General features: G+C 43.5%; 2 gene segments (V, D, J or C); both read left to right on the forward strand.

Annotated features, from left to right (window-relative positions):
- The first annotated feature begins 825 nt into the window (after positions 1-825).
- Positions 826-2,922, forward strand: LOC138809874 (T cell receptor beta variable 10-3-like). The segment is given in 2 exon segments: positions 826-904; positions 1,008-2,922. Coding segments are annotated over 2 exon segments (408 nt in total).
- Positions 2,923-8,647: 5,725 nt separating this feature from the next.
- On the forward strand, positions 8,648-18,806 carry LOC138809872 (T cell receptor beta variable 11-2-like). The segment is given in 7 exon segments: positions 8,648-8,733; positions 8,912-9,502; positions 13,506-13,717; positions 14,173-14,255; positions 14,359-14,420; positions 16,071-16,156; positions 16,249-18,806. Coding segments are annotated over 5 exon segments (645 nt in total).
- Positions 18,807-23,120: the final 4,314 nt, after the last annotated feature.

A 23,120-nucleotide genomic window follows, 5' to 3' on the forward strand; every position in this document is an offset into this window, starting at 1 on the left:
TGGTTGAGTTGATGTTATGCTTTTGGTAAATAGAAATCTCTGAAGGAAGTCAGAGAATGTCTGTGTGATCCTGCAAATGGCAGTCCTCTATCTCTGCTAGTCAAAATCTTCTTCCTATTAGTAATCAGCCTTCTTATCCTTTGACAGAAAGCACAGACAAGAGAGCATCGGTGACCCCGGATACATGGCTGGGCTGAAAGCAGGGAGAATTCATCTCCATGAGGACAACTGTGTCCTGAGCCCAGAGGGCTCCTGTCACCTGAATCACTGTGCAACGATATTCTGGGTCCTTACCTTAACTCTGAGAGGTAGATACCTAGTGTATGGGGGCTTCTGAGGGCTGGGATATCTTCTCACATTGACATTCAATTCTTTAGAGATTGGGCAAAGAGAAAAAAACTAATAAAAGCTACTTATAGATACTTAAAACCAAGATGCCATAGAAAGCCACAGGGCAACCCTGAGGCATTTCTGAGGCTGACTGAATATTAGGAACAATTGGAACAGAGTAAAGACAGGGAATTGTATCATAATGGAAGGAAAATAAGACCAGAGGAACAGATGTCCTTCCTAAGATTAAGAAACCACTAAAATAGATAGTTCTAGTTAATAAGAAATTAAAACTGGCACTCACTATGAACTGTTAAATCATGTATATGCACTACAATGACTCGTATAAATGCCATAACCCTGTGCATGCACATAACAGAAAGCAGTTGTTTCTGCAGGAAAGGGGCGTGGCAGGTTAGCAGCAGCCCAGGCATTGGTGGGGAGGTGATGCCACTGAGTCACTGAGAAGCAACCTTCTCTTTCCTCCAAAGGAGGCTGGGAGACATGGGACTCTGCCCTGCTCCTGAGATGGGCACCCAGCTCCTGCACGTGGCCTTCTGTCTCCTGTGGGCAGGTGAGGGATGGCTCCAGGTGGGCCCCTCACTGCCTCCCACCCCAGGCCATCCCTGGCTTCTCCTTGACAAGCCTCTTCAGAGTTGGGTCATTCTCTATTACAGGACACATGCAGGCTGCCATCACCCAACGTCCAAGACACAAGCTCACGGAGACAGGAAGACAGGTGAATTTGAGCTGTCGCCAGAATGACAACCATGCCTACATGTGCTGGTATCGACAAGACCCTGGACATGGGCTGAGGCTGCTCCATTACTCAAATGGAGAGAGGAGCACTGCAAAAGGAGACATCCCCGACGGGTACAGTGTGTCCAGACCACGCACGGAGGACTTCTCCCTCACTGTGGACTCAGCCACCCCCTCCCACACAGCTGTGTACTGGTGTGCCAGCAGTGTCTCCACAGTGCTGCGGGGCTGCCTCCTCTCTGCACAGAAAGTGTGAGGGAGACGGAGGGCATCTGCTCGCCCCTTTGAAGTCTCCAGTCTCAACAGCAGTGTGTGCCAATTCGTTCCTTCTCAGCCCCTATCAGACCAGAGCTTGGGGGCCACAGGGTACAGATGTCCTTGGTTAAATATGTGTGCACCCTGGTGGTGCGATTACTTGTTCTGGATGACATTGGCCATTATTGAATTAGCATTGAATCAAATTGATCTTCAACAGTGTCAGGAAGATGCTGGTGGTAGACTGGGATTTTCTGGATGGAAGATATACAACAGAGTTATCACTAGCCTTTAGGATTTATTTTTTTGTATTAGTGAGTTTCTCATCACTATGACAGTAAGCCCAAGGAAAAAATGTTTATTTATTTGAGTCACAATTTTAAGCATTTTAGTCAAGGTTCACTTGGCTGTGTTGTTTCCACTAGACAAGTTGGGCATCATCATGGGGAGAACATAGCATAGCAGAGTTGATTGCTCCATAGCAGCCTGGCAGCAGAGAAGGAGGGAGCAAAAAGGAGGGAGAGAGAAAGAACATAGACAGCAAGCAAGCAAGCAAAAAAGAAAGAAATGAAGGAAAGTAAAGAGGAAAGAAAGAATGGAAGGAAGGAAGGAAGGAAGGATGGAAGGAAGGAAGGAATGAAGGATGGAAGAAAGGAAGGAAGGAATGAAGGAAGGTAGGAAAGAAGGAAGGAAGGACGGACGGACACAAGGAAGGAAAAGGAAGGGAAGGAGTACTAGACAAATACATGTACAGAAGACAGAGAGAGGGAGATAGAGACAGAGACTAAGAAAGAGACACAGAGAGAATAAGCACAAGGCATGCACATGATTTGGGACACGTCCCAGAGCAACTTCCTCCAACTAGGTTCCCAATTGTCATCTTCTCAGTTTTCTCCATCCTTTACTAGTTCATTCAGATCAAAACCCATCAGTACAATAATCCATGAAGGAAACTAGAGTCTCAGTGATGGGACCCAAATGTCCTGCTTCTGATCACTGCCTGCACACAGGACCAAATTCTTTTTTTTTTCTTTTTTAAAATTTAAATGTAAATTTTTTGTGAATATACTGTACAGAGGGGTTACAATTACATGGGCAAGATAATGAGTACATTTCTTATCAAGCATTGCAGCCTCCTCCTTTGTTTACCCTTCACATCCCTTCCCAGCCTCCCAACTGCCCCCCCAACCCCCCCAACCCCCCCAACCCAAAGTTGTAAAGTTCGTTTTCGACATGACAACTTGTACTTCTCATCGTTGCAACAGGTCCACCTTAAATGACTTGTTTTTCCCCATCTCCTCCACAAATTATACCGACATCAAATATAGTGAAAGCAGGGGTTATACTGTGGGGGAGGGACATACAAATCAACAAAGAAATAATCTTATAAATGCGTTAGAAACAAATGCATGAAAGAAAAAAAACCATTAAAATACATATCTAAGGGTTCATTTTCCTAACATCACATTATCTGACCTTTTCTGCTTGACTCATACATATACTAGATATTACAAATAAGGGAAACCATGGGACCTATGTTTCTTTGGGCTTAGCTTACTTCACTTACTATAATTTTTTTTGAAGCCTTTCCATTTCCTAACAAATGGGGCAATGTCCTTCTTTCTGATGGAGGCATAGAATTCCATTATATATATATATATATATATATATATATATATATATATATATATATATATATATATACATTATATATATATATACATTTTCTTGATCCATTCATCTACTGAGGGGCATCTGGGTTGGTTCCATATCTTAGCTATGGTAAATAATGCTGCAATAAACATAGTTGTGCTGGTAGCTTTAGTGTGGTCTTGTTTGTAAACATTTGGGTAAATGCCCAAACGTGGGATTGCTGGGTCATAGGGGAGCTCTATGTGAAGTCTTTTGAGGAACCTCCATACTGCTTTCCAAAGTGATCGAACAAGTTTACACTCCCACCAACAATGAAGTAAGGTTCCCTTCAGTCCACATCCCCTCCAGCATCTGTTGTTGTTAGAGTTCTTGATTTTTGCCATTCTAACTGGGGTGAGGTGGTATCTCAATGTTGTTTTGATTTGCATTTCTTTTATGGCTAGGGAGGTTGAGCATTTCTTCATGTGTCTATTGACCATCCTTCTTTATTCTTCAGAGAAGTTTCTCTTTAAGTCGTTAGCCCACTTATTTATTGGGCAGTTGTTTCTTTGAGGGTTTGTTGTTGGGGGATTTAATTTTTTGAGTTCCAAATATATTTTAGATATGAGACCCTTGTCCGTTGTATGGTTAGTGAAGATCTTCTCCCAATCCGTGGGCTTTCTATTGATCTTGTTAGCTATGTCCTTTGACATGCAGAAGCTCTGCAAGTTCATGCAATCCCATTTGTCCAACCTTTCTTTGATTTGTTGTGTTTCTGGGTCTCTATTTAGAAAATTTCGGCCTGCGCCAAGGAGACCTAGGGTTTCTCCTATTGTATCCTGTAATGTTTTCAGAGTGTCTGCTTTGACTCTGAGGTCTTTGATCCATTTGGAGTTGCTTCTGGTGCAGGGTGATATATAAAGATCTAGCTTAAGTTTTCTACAAGTAGTTAACCAATTTTGCCAGCACCATTTACTGAAGAGGCTGTCTTTCTTCCATTCTATTTTTTAGCTCCCTTATCAAAGATTAGATGGGTATAGGTCTGTAGGTTCATTTCTGGGTTTTCAATTCTATTCCATTGGTCCTGAGGTCTGTTCTTATGCCAATACCAAGTTGTTTTGATTACTGTGGCTTTATAGTAGAGTTTGAAATTTGGTATTGATATTCCTCCAGCAGTGTTCTTTCCATTGAGGAGCGTTTTTGCTATTCGGGGTCTTTTATTGTTCCATATGAATTTTTGGATTGCCTCTTCTATTTCCTTGAAGAATGACATTGGAATTTTGATAGGTATTGCATTGAATTTGTAGATAGCCTTAGGAAGTATTGCCATCTTCACAATGTTAATCTTCCCAATCCAGGAGCATGTCATCATAGAGGTCCTTCACTTCTTTGGTTAAGTTAATTCCTAGGTATTTTATTTTTGTGGGGCTATTACAAATGGAGTTGCTTTCCTAATTTCAGCCACACTTTTCTCATTGTTGGCATACAGAAAAGCCATTGATTTTGGGCGGTTAATTTTATAACCTGCTACTTTGCCAAAGTTTTGAATCAGCTTGAGTAATTTGGGAGTGGAGTCTATGGGATTCTTTAAGTACAAGATCATGTCATCTGCAAAGAGGGAGAGTTTTATTTTTTCTTTCCCTATTTGGATCCTCTTTATGTTTGCATCTTGTCTTATTGCTGTAGCTAGGCATTCTAATACTAGATTGAAGAGAAGTGGAGAAAGTGGACATCCCTGTCTTGTTCCTGAGTTAAGAGGAAATGGCTTTAGTTTTTCACCATTGAGTATAATGCTGGCTGTAGGTTTGCCATATACAGCCTTTATTGTATTGAGGAATGTTCCATAGATTCCTAATTTTTCCAGAACCTTCATCATGAAGGGGTGTTGGATCTTGTCGAATGCTTTTTCTGCATCTATTGAGATAACCATGTGGTTCTTATTCTTGCTCCTGTTGATGTGATGAATAATATTAATTGATTTGCATATATTGAACCAGCTTTGCATCCCTGAAATGAATCCTGTTTGATCGTGGTGTATGATTTTTTTGGATGGATTGTTGAAGTCGATTGGCCAAAATTTTGTTGAGAAGTTTTGCCTCAATGTTCATCAAATAAATGGGTCTATAGTTCTCTTTCTTTGATGAGTCCCTGCCTGGTTTTGTGATGAGAGTTATGATGGCTTCATAGAATGTGTTCGGTAGTGAACTTTCTCCTTCAATTTCATTGAAGAGTTGGAGGAGTATTGGTGCGAGCTCTGCTTTGAAGGTCTTGTAGAATTCTGCTGTAAAACCATCTGGTCCTGGACTTTTGTTAGCTGGGAGGTCTCTTACTGCTGTTTTTATTTCAATGCTTGATATGGGCCTGTTAAGATGATTTAACTCATCTTGGTTTAGTTTTGACATTTCAATGTTTGCAAGGAAAAGGTCCATTTCTGTCAAGTTCTCAAACTTATTAGCATAAAGTTTTGAGAAGTATTCCCTTATAATGTTCAGAATCTTGGTTGTTTCCGTGGTGATGTTTCCATTCTCATCTCTGAGTTTACTTATTTGGGTGTGTTCTATTCTTTTTCTGATAAGATTTGCTAAGGGTCTGTCAATTTTGTTAATTTTTTCGAAGAACCAACTCTTTGTTTTGTTGATTCTTTCTATAGTTTTTTTTGGATTCGAATTCATTTAATTCTGATTTAATTTTAATTATTTCTTTCTGTCTACTGGATTGGGGTTTATCTTGCTGCTCTTTTTCAAGGAGGTTTAGATGTGTCATTAAATTGTTGGTTTCAGATCTCTCCAATTTGTTGATGTAGGAGCTCAGAGCTATAACTTACCACTGAGTACTGCCTTTGCTGTGTCCAAAAGGAGCTGGTAATTAGTGTTGAATAGCATGAACATTTGAATTTCCTTTCTAATCTCTTCCATGACCCACTCGTGATTCAGCAGTGTGTTGTTCAGCCTCCATGTGTTGCCGGACTTTCTTTGGTGGCTTTTGGTGTTGAGGTCTAATTTCATTCCCTTTTGGTCAGAGAGAATGCAAGGTATAACTTCAATGCTTCTGAATTTGGCAAGTTTGCTTTGTGAGGACCACATTCTTGAGTGCTGATGCAACACTGCACCTCTAAACTATAACAACATTTCTGAGCTGTTTTCATTCTGTGGCATTGTTCAACTCCTCTAATAAATTTAGCAGGAATTCTTATCACTAGATAACTAAAAGACAGCCCATGAGAATCTGGAGAAAGAGAAAGGCTCAAAGGGATGGGTAGTTACATGGCAGAGGGAAGCTCACTAGCTGATAGCTTGAATTTCAGTTGCTTTGGTAGAGGCAAGAGGAAATATTCAGGAGATCTGGAAATGTGCAGGGAGCCTCAGTTCCTAAAATGTTGGAAGAGTATGTGCCTTTCCACAGGCCATGACTGTGCACAGCCTCAAGAGCTCTCTGGGCTTGCAGCTATTGGACAGGAAGACAGAGGCCTCCGTGGAGATGTCACATAGCCTCACGGTGGGGGCTGCTGGGTGGGGACACAGAAGCTCCTCCTCTGCTGCATTCTGCAGGACAGAGAGCTGGGAGCACCCCCTGCACTGCCTCACCATGGGCACCAGCCTGCCGTCCTGCGTGTCCCTGTGTCTCCTGGGGATGGGTGAGTCCTCACATCCCCACCATCTCCTTGTCACATCCCCCCAAGATCATCTCCACTGTTTCCACCCGGATGCTTTGTCTTTCCCTCCACAGCACTCACAGAAGCTGGGGTCACTCAGTCTCCCAGATACAAGGTCACAGAGAAAAGCCAAGCTGTGTGTCTTTGGTGTGATCCAGTTTCTGGTCACAATGCCCTCTTTTGGTACAGGCAGACCCCGGGACAGGGCCCAGAGAGGTTGCTTTATTTTCAGAACAAGGCCATGAATGAGGACGCCCAGTTGTCCAAAGATTGGTTTTCTTCACAGAGTCCTGAAGGTGCAGACTCCACCCTGAAGATTCAGCCTGCACAGCTGGAGGACTCAGCGGTGTATCTCTGTGCCAGCAGCTTAGACACAGCCAGGCACGGACTGTTTCCTGCTGTGCACAAAGCTCTGTGTTTCTCTGCCTCTGTGCAGCTCAGAGCTGCCCTGCACAGGGCCTGCGCTTTCCTCACCATCTGAGCATGGAGGTCGGAGTCCCGTCTTCAGATGCAGGCTTCACTCATGTCAGGAGAGGGCAGGCATTGCTTCTTGAGACATGAGTGCTGCAAACGTGTGAAAAGGATATCTGAGGGACTGGAAGCAATCAAGAACCCCCAAGTGACAGTCCCTCAGGAGAGACCTGGGTGTCCCAGAGCCCTGATGTACCTTGTTCATAAACCATGCACTCCCAAAACATACCGCCAACTCAGTAACATAGAGGGGGTTGGTATGCTCATACCAAGTAGCTAGCTGTTTTGCTTTTTCTCTGTGGCTCCTGAGTGACTGAATGTGAGCCTTGCTGGCATCCTTGGCATTAGCTTCTTGGTCTAGCTTCCTATCTTTCTTTCCATGTGGATTTTCCTGGATTTTCTGCAGTATGTTATAGATTTTTCACCTTATGTTAGCATGGAAATAACTTAATAATGATGATGTGTTGGCGATGATGATGATGATGATGATGATGGTCATTTATGTATTTTTGCCAACAACTTCACAACTGCAGAGAAATGCACATCCTAAATCAAAGTCTTGATCCAAACCAAATTCTGCTTTTACTAGAGCACTCTTAAGTTTTTCATTCGGACTCTCCCAGCCCTGCACTGTTTTAGGCTTGGGTCAGATGGTTGAGAGGGAACAGTGCATTATTGAAACGTCACTGACTGGGAATGTTCTGAAGGTGTTCTCTCTTTCCCCAGCCCATCCTGGCATCTCTTCCCTCTTCATCTAGCCTACCTGCAGGCAAGATAGGTCTTGTCAATCACTGATCCTTACCTAATAAATTTGTCTGACAAAACAGTCATGGGATGGATCAACATGACCATTAACAATGTCTTTAGCACGATTGTTACTTGTTTCTTTTCCCAACCTCCTATGTCACTTCTCACAGTTACTAAGTCCCTCATAGTATAATTTCTAGATCATCTTTAGTGTCTTTGTACATGAAAATAAGATATTTAGGGAAGAGTTTGCCTTATTATTTTCACCTCTGAAGGCTGTGGGCAATTGCCTTTTCTTCCTCCTTCTCTTAGGGCCACTGTGCGAATGGGGGAGAAGTCAGAGGTCTTTGCAGGTAGATGGCAGCCAGCCTAAGGGTTTCTAGTGCGAAACACGGGTGAAATATGCAGGTGTGGATGAGGAGTGAGGAGAGGGCCCAGAGACCCCGTGTGAGCTGCGGGAAGCAGCAGTGTGGGAGGCGGAGGGGCTCCACCAGGCAGACCTGGCTCTGAATCAGCGGTGTGGAAATCAACTTCTGAGGAGCCATGATATCTGCTTCTAAGGATTGCCAATTTTTCTCCCTTACTGATTTTGATCTTAACTCACAGTAATTTTTGTTCCTTCTTCCTGGCTCCTGATAGAAGGGTGCATCTCAGGGCTGCTGGAATCGTTGGCTTAATTAATTCGAATTACTCCAGGACTCAGTGATGTCACTGTAGCACCTCCCAGTGGGACAAGGGCTGCCCTCCTCTTCCATGGCTACTTACAAAAGACTGTGATAGGGTGACTTCCTCCTCCTCCTCCACCTCCACCTCTTCCTCTTCCTTCACCTCCTTCTGTCATGAGCACCATGCTCCTCTGCTGGGTGTCCTCTGCCTCCTTGGCACTGGTAAGTCACCAAGTAGCATTAAGCAAGCCGTCCTGTTTGGAGTGTGTGTGTGTGTGTGTGTGTGTGTGTGTCTGTCTGTCTGTCTGTCTGTGTGTGTGTCTGTGTGTGTGTGTGTGAGTCTGTGTGTGTGTGTGCTTGTGCGTAATGATTTGAAAAAGAATGTCCTCTGTACTCCAAGGTCATCCTGAATCTGGGGTCTCCCAGTCTCCTCAACACAGAGTCACAAAGAGGGGACACACTGTGCTACTCAAGTGCGAGCCCATTTCTGGACACGAGCGTCTTTATTGGTATAGACAGACCCCGGGTCAAGGCCTATAACATCTGACTCACTTCCAGTATGAAGTTGCTGCAGAAAAACCTGAGATGCCTGTTGAGCGGTTCTCTGCACAGAGGCCCAATGGCTCCTTCTCGACTTTGAAGATGCAGCCTGCAGAGCAGGGAGACTCGGCCCTCTACCTGTGTGCCAGCTGTCAGACACAGTGTGCCTCAGCCCCCTCCTTCCTGAGAACAAACCATAAGGGCTCAGCCTCCTCCCACTTCCCAGAGACCCAAACTCAGGAGTTGCCTGGCCTGCTCCTCATAGTAGGGAATGAAGGATTTGGAACCAGAATGGAGATCTGACAGCAGGAGGACAGGAAAGATCCACTGAATTACTACAACAAGGAATTCAGGATGGGAAAAAAGCCGGGGCTAAGCTTTCTGACATTACAATTATAGTCAAGATTCAACAAGATTGGGCTTGAAAGCTAACTCTCAAAGACTATGAGAAGTAAGTGTTCTACTGGAAGTTTATATAATTTAACATATTGACAATAAACTTCTGGGCTGAATGTCACTAACACTCATATACAAATCGAAGAGTTGGCCAGCCAGAACAAAGTAACACTAAGACAATTTGTAGCTATCAGTCCTTTACAAAAATGTAGGATTGTAAGAATTATCATCAAAATCAATTATCCGAAAGCAATTGTCACTATTTGTAATACACCTAAAACTATGTCCATATGATACTTTATGAATTTTTGAAAGTCATTGCCTAATGTCCTTCTCTTTTTGCTCAATTTTATGAAATATATCTCACATGAGGTGTTAAAAGGAAGTTCAAAGATCCAAGCAGCAGTATCATCTACACTGTACCTTCCTTTGAGTCTGCTTAACTACGCGTGTCAATTTACACTCACACCAGAAGAATAGCAGACTTTCAGTTTGTTCTCTGTTAGATTTACAATTGTTTCAATGTTACTTGTCTATTTTTACTGTTTGTTGATTAATTGCATATATGTACATACTACAGCGTGGTAATCTAATACATGTCCTCTCCTGAATATTTTAAAATAATTTTTGACTAACCCATTGTAGGTGCACAAATTTATGGATGTTACAAATGACTATTTCCTGTTCAATATTTTGAAAAGCACAAGTTCTTAAGAACAAATCTCTCCATTTCACCCTTTTTAAGGTTGTAATCCATATTTGATACCGTTTAAAACAATACGACTTCCAAATGACCTTGCTTTCCTATATTTCCTTGGAAAAGTTTTGAATTACCACTCTCACCACAACATCCCAGTTTATAGTTGTTAAATCCACAAAAGACAATGGAATTATGAAAATGGTGTCTCTACCCCACAGGTTGAATTGACCAAACTAAGAAAGGAACAAGAAAGACATGGAAGGAAAAAGCATACCAAAATGCAGACACCAGATTAAACAGTCGAATCACATCTGAGCAATGTCAGTGTTCTTATTAAAACGCATGGACATTGCATCTAAGTAGAAGACCACTAGACCATTCATTTGTATGAATGAATATGTGAGGTTTGGGGTTCAATCTCCAGCAGCCCCCAAAATAATCAAAACAAGAATAAATAACTGCAACAAATCAAGATGTCCCCTGGAAGAAATTCAATCTAGCAAGTATAAAGAAACAGGATAGAAAAGTGAAGAGACAGAAAAAGTAGCACACAAATACTAATAGCCCAAATCAAGATATTAATATCAATGTTACAGAATAAATCATATCACTTTAGAATTAAATACCTGTTATTATATATAAAACACGTTTTATATGGACTATGTCTATTATAGCTGTTTTATGAAAATGTATTTGGGAAGTATATTCATAATTCAAATAATTTCTAGGAATCAGAAAGAAGACATGATTCAACCTAAAAATTAGCAAAAGAGTTGATAGGATCTTACAAATGGAAGATACATAGGCAGGCAGCTTCCTCTTCATATGACTCTCCATTTGCTGCGGCAGCCATGGAGAAGCCTTGTTGACTGAGGGAATCCACAGTGCTTCCCTTCTGGGCATCACCAGGGGTCAAAGACAATGACTTGCCTAGGTCACAACATACTGATGACAGCTGGCATGTAATCACTCTTGGGATTCTCCATGTTTACCACAGTATATGAAGGAAGGAAGGACTTTTCTTCTCATTTTAGACAAGAAGGGCTGTTGCACACCTGCCTCATGTTTACAGACAAGAGCTGAGATAGCAAGAGACAATCCTCCCATCTTCTGGGGCTGTCCTGTGGTCTGGAGGACCCTGGGGACAGCTCCTGGCTCAGGCAGTAGAGTGCCATTCCAGTAATGAGCAGAGCTGAGCACCAGGGGGCAGTGTGGGCCCACTGAGCCAGCTGCTGCCTGACTGGGAGACTGGGTTCAGCCTTGGCTTGTTGTCCCAGGCAGGGAAGTGTTTAGATAAACAAAGGGAGTGCTGGCCCAGGAGGGGAGAATCCTCCCTCCTCCCCTTTTTCTCTCTGTTTCTCTGTGTCTCTGTCTCCCCACACCCCTCTCTCTCTTTCTCAGACCTGTGCCCTCAGTAGGGAGATGATGCCTGGGGCTGCTCTCCTGGACTCTGCCCTAGGCCCCAGGCTCCTCTATGGTGTTGTCCTGTGTCTCCTGGGAGTAGGTGAGTCAGGGGCACTGGTGGGGCAGAGCCTGGTTGCTGGAGCATCCTATGCCCTCCCGACCTGGGCTTCATTGCTGTCTCTTCCTGCCTAGGTGTGGTGCATGCTGGGGTCCTCCAGTCCCCCAGACACCTGATCAAAGCCAAGGGAGGAAAGGCCACTCTGCAGTGCTCTCCTGACTCTGGACATGATACTGTGTACTGGTACCAGCAGGCCGAGGACCAGATCCTCCAGTTTCTCATTTTCTATTTTCGAGAGTCAGAGAGAGAGAAAGGAAGCATCTCTGGGCGGCTCTCAGCTCGGCAGTTCAGTGACTATCACTCTGAGCTGAACATGAGCGCCTTGGAGCTAAGGGACTCCGCGCTGTATCTGTGTGCCAGCAGCTTGCACAGCCCTGCACAGGGCCTGGCTTTCTCTACCCAAACCTTCCTGCCCCAGCTGAGGATGTCACTGAGGGAGGAGTGGGGGGCTGAGGCCCATCCTTAGCAAACCCCAGGAGCCTTCTCCAGCTGTGGTAACCCTTCTCTGTCCTGCCCAGCTCAGACAGCTTCTGAGCCCTGTATTTCCTAACTCTCTTGACTGTCTCTGCTCTGTGCTCTAATGCACATTGGATATTATAATGCAAACACAGACATTAGTGTATCCTCTTTATATGTGGGAGATGTTAAGGTATCAGTTCATAGATGGAAAGCTGTAGCTCATGGATTTCGTAACATTTAATATTTAAAAGGATCAGTGCTGGGATAGAAGTGTGCATTCACCACCCATAACCTGAAGTGCTCCTGATGCTCCACAGTGTTTTCTGGTCTGTGCAATAGAACATAGCACAGCAGTGTCTGTCCACTGCAAGATCAGCTGAGCAGCAACTGTAAGTCCCATTATGGATTGTGGTTGCTGTGAGATAGCGCCTGCCAGTCAACTTTCAGGACAGAGAGCATTTATCCAGAGAATGTGCCTATGATAAGCTGAAGAAGAGACACAGGTTTTCGGCGAATTAAAATTTTAATTCTGTAATGAATTTCAAAATAAAGGAGAAGTACATAATTATAGCTGATACTGATACCCAAAGAAATTATTCTTTCAAAGACTATCATAATAGGTAGATTACACCTTATTTTAAAATTGATCCTGGGAACTTTGATAGTCCCTGTACCTTTAACCCGACCCCTCAAGAAAACGCAAGTCTCAGCCAGACTCCAATATGTATCCTACAAAATTAAAAAGAGTAATGGAAGGATTTGGATAGGGCAGCACAGGTGAAAATGTTTCAAGGGGTGACCTTGATCACTATAACTATTCCCCATAGCTGCCTTGTTAAATGGAAAATCCTTTTTATATTTACATAAAGGCAATAATTAAACGTACTTATATGTATATGTACCTACATTCAAAAAAGAAATATTTCTTTCCATGGCTTGGCCCAATCATGCTCCACAGGCTCCTTTTGTTGTTGTCTCTTGGGCTCTAGGACCAGCTGGGTCTTCCAAGGCCAGAGCACTAGGCTCTCATTGGGTTCTGTCCACCTGCTGTGTCTAGTCCGATTCTGTATTCCTCCTCACTAGACCAAGAGGGCAGCAGTGTCATCAAGATTCAGTCCCTTTGTGTGGTCGCAAGATGGAGAGCTCACAGTGGGTCATGGCCTACCTGGAAAATGGTAACAGGCAATGAATGCTACAGGGTAGGGATACATTTTCATGATACAGAAGATTAGGCTCCATCCATATTATTCTTTTGGTGAATGGGAATCTGTGAATGAAGATAGAGAATGTCATTGTGATTCTGGACACAGCAGTCATCTATCTTTGCTGGTCAAAATCTCCTTCCTATTAGTGATCAGCCTTCTTATCCTTGGGCAGAAAGCACGGCAGAGAGACATGAGTGATCCAGGGTCCATGGCAGGACTGAAACCAGGGAGAATTCATCTCATGAGGACACCTGGAGACCTGAGCCCAGAGGACTGCTGTCACCAGAATCATTGTGAAACTAGATCCTGCACCCTGACCTTCACACGCTAATACCTAGATGTCTGGTGGCTTTTGAAGGCTGGGATATCTTCTCAGAATGACAGGTATTTATTTACCAGTAGGGTAAATAGAAAATACTGAAAAAAATTACTTATAGGTACTGAGAGCTGAGATGCCTTCAAAAGTCACAGGGCAGCAGCGGGGCTCTGCTGAGTCTGCCAGAACCTTTGGAACAATTGGAACAGTGGAATGAAAGGAACTTTTATCTTAAGGGAATTTAAAGATGACCAGAGGAACAGATGTCCTTCCTAAGATTATGAAAACACTAAAATAGATAGTTCCAGTTAATAAGAAATTAAAACTGGCACTCACTATGAACTGTTAAATGGTGTATATGCACTACAATTACTCATATAAATGCCATAACCCTGTGCATGCACATAACAGAAAGGAGCTGTTTCTGCAGGGAAGGGGCGTGGCAGGTTAGCAGCAGCCCAGGCATTGGTGGGGAGGTGATGCCACTGAGTCACTGAGAAGCAACCTTCTTTTTCCTCCAAAGGAGGCTGGGAGACATGGGACTCTGCCCTGCTCCTGAGATGGGCACCCAGCTCCTGCACGTGGCCTTCTGTCTCCTGTGGGCAGGTGAGGGATGGCTCCAGGTGGGCCCCTCACTGCCTCCCACCCCAGGCCATCCCTGGCTTCTCCTTGACAGGCCCCTTCAGACTTGGGTCATTCTCTGTTACAGGACACATGGAGGCTGCCATCACCCAACGTCCAAGACACAAGCTCACAGAGACAGGAAGACAGGTGAATTTGAGCTGTCGCCAGAATGACAACCATAACTACATGTACTGGTATCGACAAGACCCTGGGCATGGGCTGAGGCTGCTCCATTATTCAAATACAGAAAGAAGCACTGTAAAGGGAGACATCCCCGATGGGTACAGCGTGTCCAGACCACGCACGGAGGACTTCTCCCTCACTGTGGACTCAGCCACCCCCTCCCACACAGCTGTGTACTGGTGTGCCAGCAGTTTCTCCACAGTGCTGCGGGGCTGCCTCCTCTCTGCACAGAAAGTGTGAGGGGAGACGGAGGGCATCTCCTCGCCCCTTTGAAGTCTCCAGTCTCAACAGCCATGTGTGCCAACTCTTTCCTTCTCAGCCCCTATCAGACCAGAGCTTGGGGGCCACAGGGTACAGATGTCCTGGGTTAAAAATGTGTGCACCCTGGTGGTGCGATTACTTGTTCTAGATGACAGTAGTCATTGAATTAGCATTGAATCAAATTGATCTTCAACAGTGTCAGGAAGATGCTGGTGGTAGACTTGGATTTTCTGGATGGAAGATATACAACAGAGTTATCACTAGCCTTTAGGATTCACTTTTTTGTATTACTGAGTTTCCCAGCACTATGACAGTAATCCCAAGGGCAAAATGTTTATCTCTTTGAGTCACATTTTTAGGCATTTTAGTTAGTGTTCACTTGGCTGTGTTGTTTCCACTAGACAAGTTGGGCATCATCGTGGGGAGAACATAACATAGCAGAGTTGATTGCTCCAAAGCAGCCTGGCAGGAGAGATGGAGGGAGCAAAAAGTAGGGAGAGAGAAAGAACATAGACAGCAAGCAAGCAAGCAAGCAAGAAAGAAATGAAGGAAAGAAAAGAGGAAAGAAAAAATGGAAGGAAGGAACGAATGAAGGATGGAAACAAGGAAGGAAGAAAGGACGGATACAAGGGAGGAAATGGAAGGGAAGGAGTACTAGACAAATACAGAGACAGAGAATAAGCACAAGCATGCACATGATTTGGGACACGTCCCAGAGCAACTTCCTCCAACTAGGTTCCCAATTGTCATCTTCTCAGTTTTCTCCATCCCTCACCAGTTCATTCAGATCAGAAACCATGAGTACAATGATCCATGAAGGAAACTGGAGCCCCAGTCATGGGACCCCAAAGTCCTGCTTCTGGTCACTGCCGGCACACAGAACCACATTCTTGAGTCCTGATGCAACACTGCACCTCTAACTATAACAACCTTTCTGAGCTGTTTTCTTTCTGTAGCATTGCTCACCTCCTCTAATAAATTTGGCAGAGAATTCTTATCACTAGATAACTAAAATAGAGTCCATGAGAACCTGGAGAAAGAGAAAGACTCAAAGGGATGGGTAATTACATGGCAGAGGGAAGCTCACTAGCTGATAGCTTGAATTTCAGTTGCTTTGGTAGAGGCAAGAGGAAATATCCAGGAGATCTGGAAATGTGCAGGGAGCCTCAGTTCCTAAAGTGTTGGAGCAGCACGTGCCTTTCCACAGGCCATGACTGTGCACAGCCTCAAGAGCTCTCTGGGCTTGCAGCTATTGGACAGGAAGACAGAGGCCTCCGTGCAGATGTCACATAGCCTCACGGTGGGGGCTGCTGGGTGGGGACACAGAAGCTCCTCCTCTGCTGCATTCTGCAGGACAGAGAGCTTGGAGCACCCCCTGCACTGCCTCACCATGGGCACCAGCCTGCCGTCCTGCGTGTCCCTGTGTCTCCTGGGGATGGGTGAGTCCTCACATCCCCACCATGTCCTTGTCACATCCCCCCAAGGTCATCTCCACTGTTTCCACCCGGATGCTTTGTCTTTCCCTCCACAGCACTCACAGAAGCTGGGGTCACTCAGTCTCCCAGATACAAGGTCACAGAGAAAAGCCAAGCTGTGTCTCTTTGGTGTGATCCAGTTTCTGGTCACAATGCCCTCTTCTGGTACAGGCAGACCCCGGGACAGGGCCCAGAGAGGCTGCTTTATTTTCTGAACAAGGCTATGAGTGAGGATGCCCAGTTGCCCAAAGATCGGTTTTCTGCACAGAGGCCTGAAGGTGCAGACTCCACCCTGAAGATTCAGCCTGCACAGCTGGAGGACTCAGCGGTGTATCTCTGTGCCAGCAGCTTAGACACAGCCAGGCAGGGACCGTTTCCTGCTGTACACAAAGCTTTGTGCTTCTCTGCCTCTGTGCAGCTCAGAGCTGCCCTGCACAGGGCCTGCGCTTTCCTCACCATCTGAGGATGGAGGAGGAGGCCCGTCTTCAGATGCAGGCTTCACTCATGTCAGGAGAGGGCAGACATTGCTTCTTGAGACATGAGTGCTGCAAACGTGTGAAAAGGATATCTGAGGGACTGGAAGCAATCAAGAACCCCAAAGTGACAGTCCCTCAGGAGAGACCTGGGCGTCCCAGAGCCTAGATGTACCTTGTTCATAAACCATGCACTCCCAAAACACACACAGCCAACTCAGTACCATAGAGGGCTCATACCAAGCAGCTAGCTGTTTTGATCTTCCTCTGTGGCTCCTGAATGACTGAACAGGAGCCTCGGGGACATCTCTCGTATTAGTTTCCTTGTCTCACTTTCTATCTTCATACTTACCTGCATTTTTTGCACTGTTTTGTAGTCTTTCTCCCTCTTTTTCTGTGGAAATAATAATAATTAATAATAATAATAACATTCTGTTGGTAACGATGATGGTAATGGCAATTTTAGGTATTTTTGCCAGCAACTCTACTACTACATACCCTAATCCCAAATCCTTAGTCAAACAAAATTCTACCTTTCCAGAGAGCTCTACTTTTTTCATTGGAACCAACCCAGCCCTGCACCATTCAAGCCTTGGGTCATATGGTTCACCTGCTGGAGTACTTGAAAAGTGATTGACTGGGAACTAACTATGTGAAGGTGTTCTCTCTTTCCCCAGCTCATCCTGGCATCTATTCCCTCCTTATCTTGCCTACCTGCAGGTCAAAATATGCCTTGCCAGTCAGTGATAATTTTCCAATATGCTTATACTTTCTGACAATCATGGGATGGGTGAATATGACCAATGACCATGTGAATTGTCTATGTTTATCACCATTGTTATTTGATTTTCCCATCCTGCTATATCACTTCTTATAGTTACTAAGTCCTTCGTGATATGTTTTCTAGATCATATTTAGTGCTTCAAACATAAAATAACATATTTATTTAAGAGCTTGTCTTATGATTTCCCCTCTAACATCCTCTTTCTCTACCTCCTCCTCTCCTCTCCTTTTCCCTCCTTTACCTTCCCCTCCCCTCCTCTTCTCTCCTTCCTTCTCCTCCCCTTCTTTCCCCTTCTACCCCTTCCCTTTTGATCTCTTCTCTTCTCCTCCCTCTCTCTTTCGTTCTTCTCTCTTCTTCTTCTCTCCTCTTCTTTTGTTGTGGGAATTGAAGGCAGGACCTCATGTTTTCTTAGCCTAAGAAAATATTCCACCACACTCTAGCTATTTTTGTTGAATTTTTTATTGTGAAAATACTGTACAGAAGGTTTACAATTACATGGGCAAGATAATGAGTACATTTCTTATCAAGCATTGTAGCCTCCTCCTTTGTTTCCCCTTCCCATTTGAATTTTTTTGTGTTAATTCTCATTCATGGTTTTTACTTTTTCACCGTGTTTGTATTTTTTGAAATAAATTCTTGTGCTATATACAAGCATGTTTTGATGTATCTCTATCTTCCAGAGAGAATATTATTTTTGTTCCCTCAAATTTTGTATAAGATGAGAACAGTTTAAGGCTCTGGGCATCAGCATGTCTCACTTGAGATTCCAGGTCACCAACAAACAGGTTTATATCCAACTTCTCGATGTAACCAGTTGGTGTATTCTCACCTTAGACTTTAATCCTGTGACCTGTGAGTGATCTCCAAAAGAAGTTGAGTTGTGCTCATCAAAAGCTACCAAGGGGAAGGAGAAAGGTGTGTTCACATTTCCAGCTCTTTCCTCCCCAAGACTCAAGGCTAGTTATAATTCACTAGAACCTCAGGATAGTCATTAATTAAAAAATTTGATTCATAGTTGCTGTTATTTTAGCTATTTAGATAATGAAAGAAAGATTATACATATGTCTCTATCATCATCGGTATGCACATTAAATAACTGTCTTTGACACTTAATTTTATTTTGCTCGTGTAGCTATTTTGTAGGTGCGGTGAATCAAACCTAGAACCCTGCACAGGCTACATGCCTGCTCTACTATTGAGGGGTAACCCAGTCCTCTCTGGATTGTAATGTTTGTCTGTTCGTTCATTTGCTTTTTAACATAAGTGACACGAAGATGCTTCACTCGTGATATCAACCACAGGATGAAAATACAAACATTGAAAATATTTAGGATTGAAAAAGTTGGGATCCCTTTTGGTTTTGGCATTTTATGATGAGCATGTTTCATGTTGTTGTTTACTTCATGTTATCGAGCATCACATCTGGGATTCCAACAGACCCAGAAGACCTGCATTATGGATCTGTAAATATACTTAAGTGGCAGTGGTTGGATTTCCAAAGAGCAATTGACATCTGAGTGAGGACATCTCTCCACTTTAATTTTCTGGGACAACTTGTTCCCAGTCTCCATTTTGGAGGAACTCTCTCAAGTAATACTGCAGGTGTTATCTTCTCATTTCTTGCCACATTGTCTACAAGAGAAGCTAATTAGTCACTTATTTAGCCATTTTCTTCATCTTGGTTTAGTCTTCTGTCTTTATCTTTTCATCCTGGCTGCTGAGGGAAAAGGTAGATTGGTGTTTTCTCCACATGCACCAAGACCAATGGTGAAATTTCTTTTTCATCCAGGTCTAGCCTTCATTTTTAGAAGGAAGAAAATAGGTTAAATTATAATTCAGCATAGTGTTAGTCAACCTATAGGGTTTCATATCTAAACCTTGTTCTTTGTTTTTAGTTTGCTTTAAACAATATTGAAACTGAAACTATGGTATGTACATGCTATAAGGAAACCTACTGAGTGAAACGAATCGAAAATATGGACACATGTTGCTGCTGTGTTTATGTGCTATGTGATTGCTTGTTTCTTTCCTGTGTTCTTCCCCCCCTGTGGTTCATCCCCTGTTGTCACTGTACTTGATTTTGGTGCCATGGTATAGTACATATGTTTATCTGAATTTGGGAAGGGAAGGGGAACAACAGAATGGTGAGACAAAGGACAAGGGGGAACCAATGCAACAGCAATACTCACAAGACAATGTGTTGGAAATGATCCATACAACGTGGAGGAGGTGAAGCTAGGGAGGGGGAGAAAATAATGAGGGAAGGGTAGCAACTTTGGCAAGTTACATGACCTTACTCATGTAACTGTAATCCCTCTGTAATCACCTTGACGATACAAAAATTAAAAGTGACATTATTTCTGCATATGAGTCTACAGTCTGTCTCTCAGATGATATGTTAATATTTTTCACTTACCCTCTAACTTCAACAAATTACAAAATCTCAAACCTTATGTACATATCTTGCTTTTTTTCACTTAATATCTTATATGGTCATATGCACATAGCTTTTGAGCTTTTCTGCTCATCTGATGAGATCATCCTAGATATATACTAATTATTGCAAATTAGGGAAACCATGGGACCTATACTTCTTTGCGTCTGGCTTACTTCACTTCCAAGTCTTTACATTTCCCCACAAATGGGTTGGTGTCATTCTTTCTGATGGAAGCATACAATTCCATTATGTGTGTGCGCCAGCGCGCATGTGCGTGCATATGTGTGTGTGTATACACCATATATATACCACATTTTCTTGACCCATTCATCTACTGAGGGGCATCTGGGTTGGTTCCATATTTTAGCTATGGTGAATAATGCTGCCGATATACATAGTTGTGCTGATAGCTTTAGTATGACCTTATTTGTGGTCATTTGGGGGATTACTGAGTCATAGGGCAGCTCTTTTTCTTTGTTGTTGTTATGTAATTTTTTTGTTTCTTTTGTATGTTCTTCCCCCTATGGTATATCTATCCCCTGTTGTCACTGTATTTGATTTTGGTGCCCTGTTTCTTATATATACATTTATCTAATTTGGGGAGGGGAAAGGGAGTAACAAAATGCTGAAACAGAGACACAGGATGACCCATTGCAACAATGATACTCACAAGACACTATGTTGGCAACGAACTTTACAACTTGGGGGGAGGGGAGGAGTGGGGAAGATGGGAGAGGGAAGGGATAGTAGGAGAAAATCAAAGAGGGGTAACAATGTTCAACAAGAAATGAACTTATTACCTTACTTATGTAACTGTAACCCCTCTGTACAGCACCTTTACAATAAAATAAAAATTAAAAAACTCAAACCTTCTATCCTTGAAATATCGCTAATCACAACTCCCCTAGATTCTATGTTGTTTCTCCCCTATTGGGCAGTAGGAGGCACTGTGGTCTCACGGACCCCTAGAGTAGATAGGGAGGCACTGAAAAGATCCCTGGAATAAAAGGGTTAAGGGAAGCTCTGAGGCTAGGCCTTGTTTCTAGGAATTGGTTTGCAGATATCTTAAATGATGGCAGATGATCACAAAACAGCTCTTCCTCTTTTGTTCCTTTGGAGATGGGTTGAATTGGTCTCTAGGTAGCAGGCCAGCCTGCAGTGGGACAAGGTTTGGGGAAGGTACAGTTTGTGCATTCTGTGTTTGGGAACTAGAAGCATTGTGTGGGTCAGAAGACCTCACACCAGCTTAAGGAAGCCATACTCTGGGGCAGAGCAGGAGAAATGAACACTTCCCTAGACCAGGTCACAGGAGCCTTGACCTCAAGTAGCTGACATAGTTGCAACAGAGCAAGTCCACTGATGAGGTGGGTCTAAGCAACAAGAACATTTTTTCTCTTCTGGAAGATGTCAATGTATATAATGCACCTTGAAATCCATTCTGCTGTCTTGTGTGCTCTAAAGCAGATGAGATCTGGGAAGAAATGACAATTTTTTGGTCTACTTTCTCTTGGCCTGATTTGAAGTTCTTTGTATGTGGTTTTGTACCTGTATTTTCTACCCAGCTTCTAAGTCTTTCACCCATGAGTTTCATGGTTGCTACAATGTGTTACATGTCTGTAGCTGCTATAAGGAAGCATCACTAGTTTGCCAGCTTAAACTAACATCAATTTCTTGTCTTAGAGTTTGGTAGGTCAGTTGTTCCTGGGTATAAGTGGGCTAAAATCAAAGTGTTGTCCTGACTTCATGTTTTCTGGAGTATCTGAATGTGTCTCTACTTTGTCTTTTTTACCTTCTAGAGGCTACCAGTCCCTCAGCTCATGGTCCCTATCCAAAGTCTCATGGTCTCCATTGTCCCTCTTCAAAGACAATAGCAACTGCCTGATTTGTTTCTTGGGTTAGGGCACTCTGCTTTCTTCCTTTTTCCTCCAGATTCTAAGACCCTTGTGTTATAATCAGGTTTATTTAGAAATTCCAATACAATCTCCCCCTATTAAAGTTAGATGATTGTCCATCTTAATTGTATTGGTAACTTTACCCTTTGCCCTATCATTCAACACAACCTCAGGCTCTGAGGATCAGACACGCATATCTTTGAAGGACTGTCATTCTGCCTGCCATGTCTAGGCAGCTGGTGACAGGGAAGCAATGGTCTTTATGAAAAGAGATCAATGATCATATGTTATACCATAGGCCTAAGATAGTACAAGACCTTCGAGCTCTCTGGGAAAGAGTCATCTCAGACACTATCTACCAGCCTGGAAACCAATTGTTACTTAAGATTGTCATGTTCTCTCAGGTTAAGGGGATTCAGTGATGGGTTTCTTTGTCAAAAACAGAAAAGAAATTGAAATTAAACTATTTCTTCTTTGTTACAAAATAACAAATGGACCCAAGACATGGATCCCTCTCTCCCCTTTGTATACCTTCTACTCCGAGAGGAAATAGGTTTATGGCAGGATTGTTTTTAGAAGGAAAAGACCAGGTATCTAGGGGATGGAAACAAGATGTAAATCAACTGGAATGTTTAATATACAGATCTTACAGGGCAAGATAAAGATCGTGTTTTCTGAAGGGGATAGAGAAGAGATGAGAAAGTCTATGCCGTGCACACCCTGGAAGTTTAGCAGAGCTCACGGATAAGTGCACTCTGAGAGGTCTTTTACCCCTAAGACTTTCTTCAGTCTAATCAGCTTATAGGTCATCCATTCAGCTCCTCCACGCTGTCCTCCTTGCTCTTCCAGAAGAGCTCTGAGAGCAGCTGTGAAGCACCACAAGGGTGATTTTGATGTGAGTATGTAACTGAGAGCGTTGAGTTGGCAGAAGCACTGGTTTTGAATAAGACAACAATTCCTCTTTGAACTTTTGGATGTTGAAGTGCAGCTGGAAATAGTTGGCGGGATACTAGAGGAGGATTACAATAGAGAGGGCGTGATGGCTTAAGTATGCCTGCAAGTGTCCTCTAGATGTCTGAGGTCTGCCCCTCAATCAATGACTGCTACGGATAGCCTGCCAAACTCATCTCTGAGCAGCGTGACCTCCTCTGATAAGAGCCTCAGGTTGGGTGGGGGTGGCTCACTTATGATGTCACTGACAGCCGGAAATGTCTCATGGTCATTTTTCTGCTCATTGTTTCCTCCATCTGCTCTCAATCAGCTATGGATGACCAGACTTTCTTCTTTGTGGCCCTTTGTGTCCTGGTAGCAAGTGAGTCCTTAGAATATTTAACATCGTCAT

Source organism: Dipodomys merriami, unplaced genomic scaffold (genome assembly GCF_024711535.1).
Source record: "Dipodomys merriami isolate MVZ:Mamm:240054 unplaced genomic scaffold, mDipMer1.0.p SCAF_5, whole genome shotgun sequence".
NCBI classification, from domain to species: domain Eukaryota; kingdom Metazoa; phylum Chordata; class Mammalia; order Rodentia; family Heteromyidae; genus Dipodomys; species Dipodomys merriami.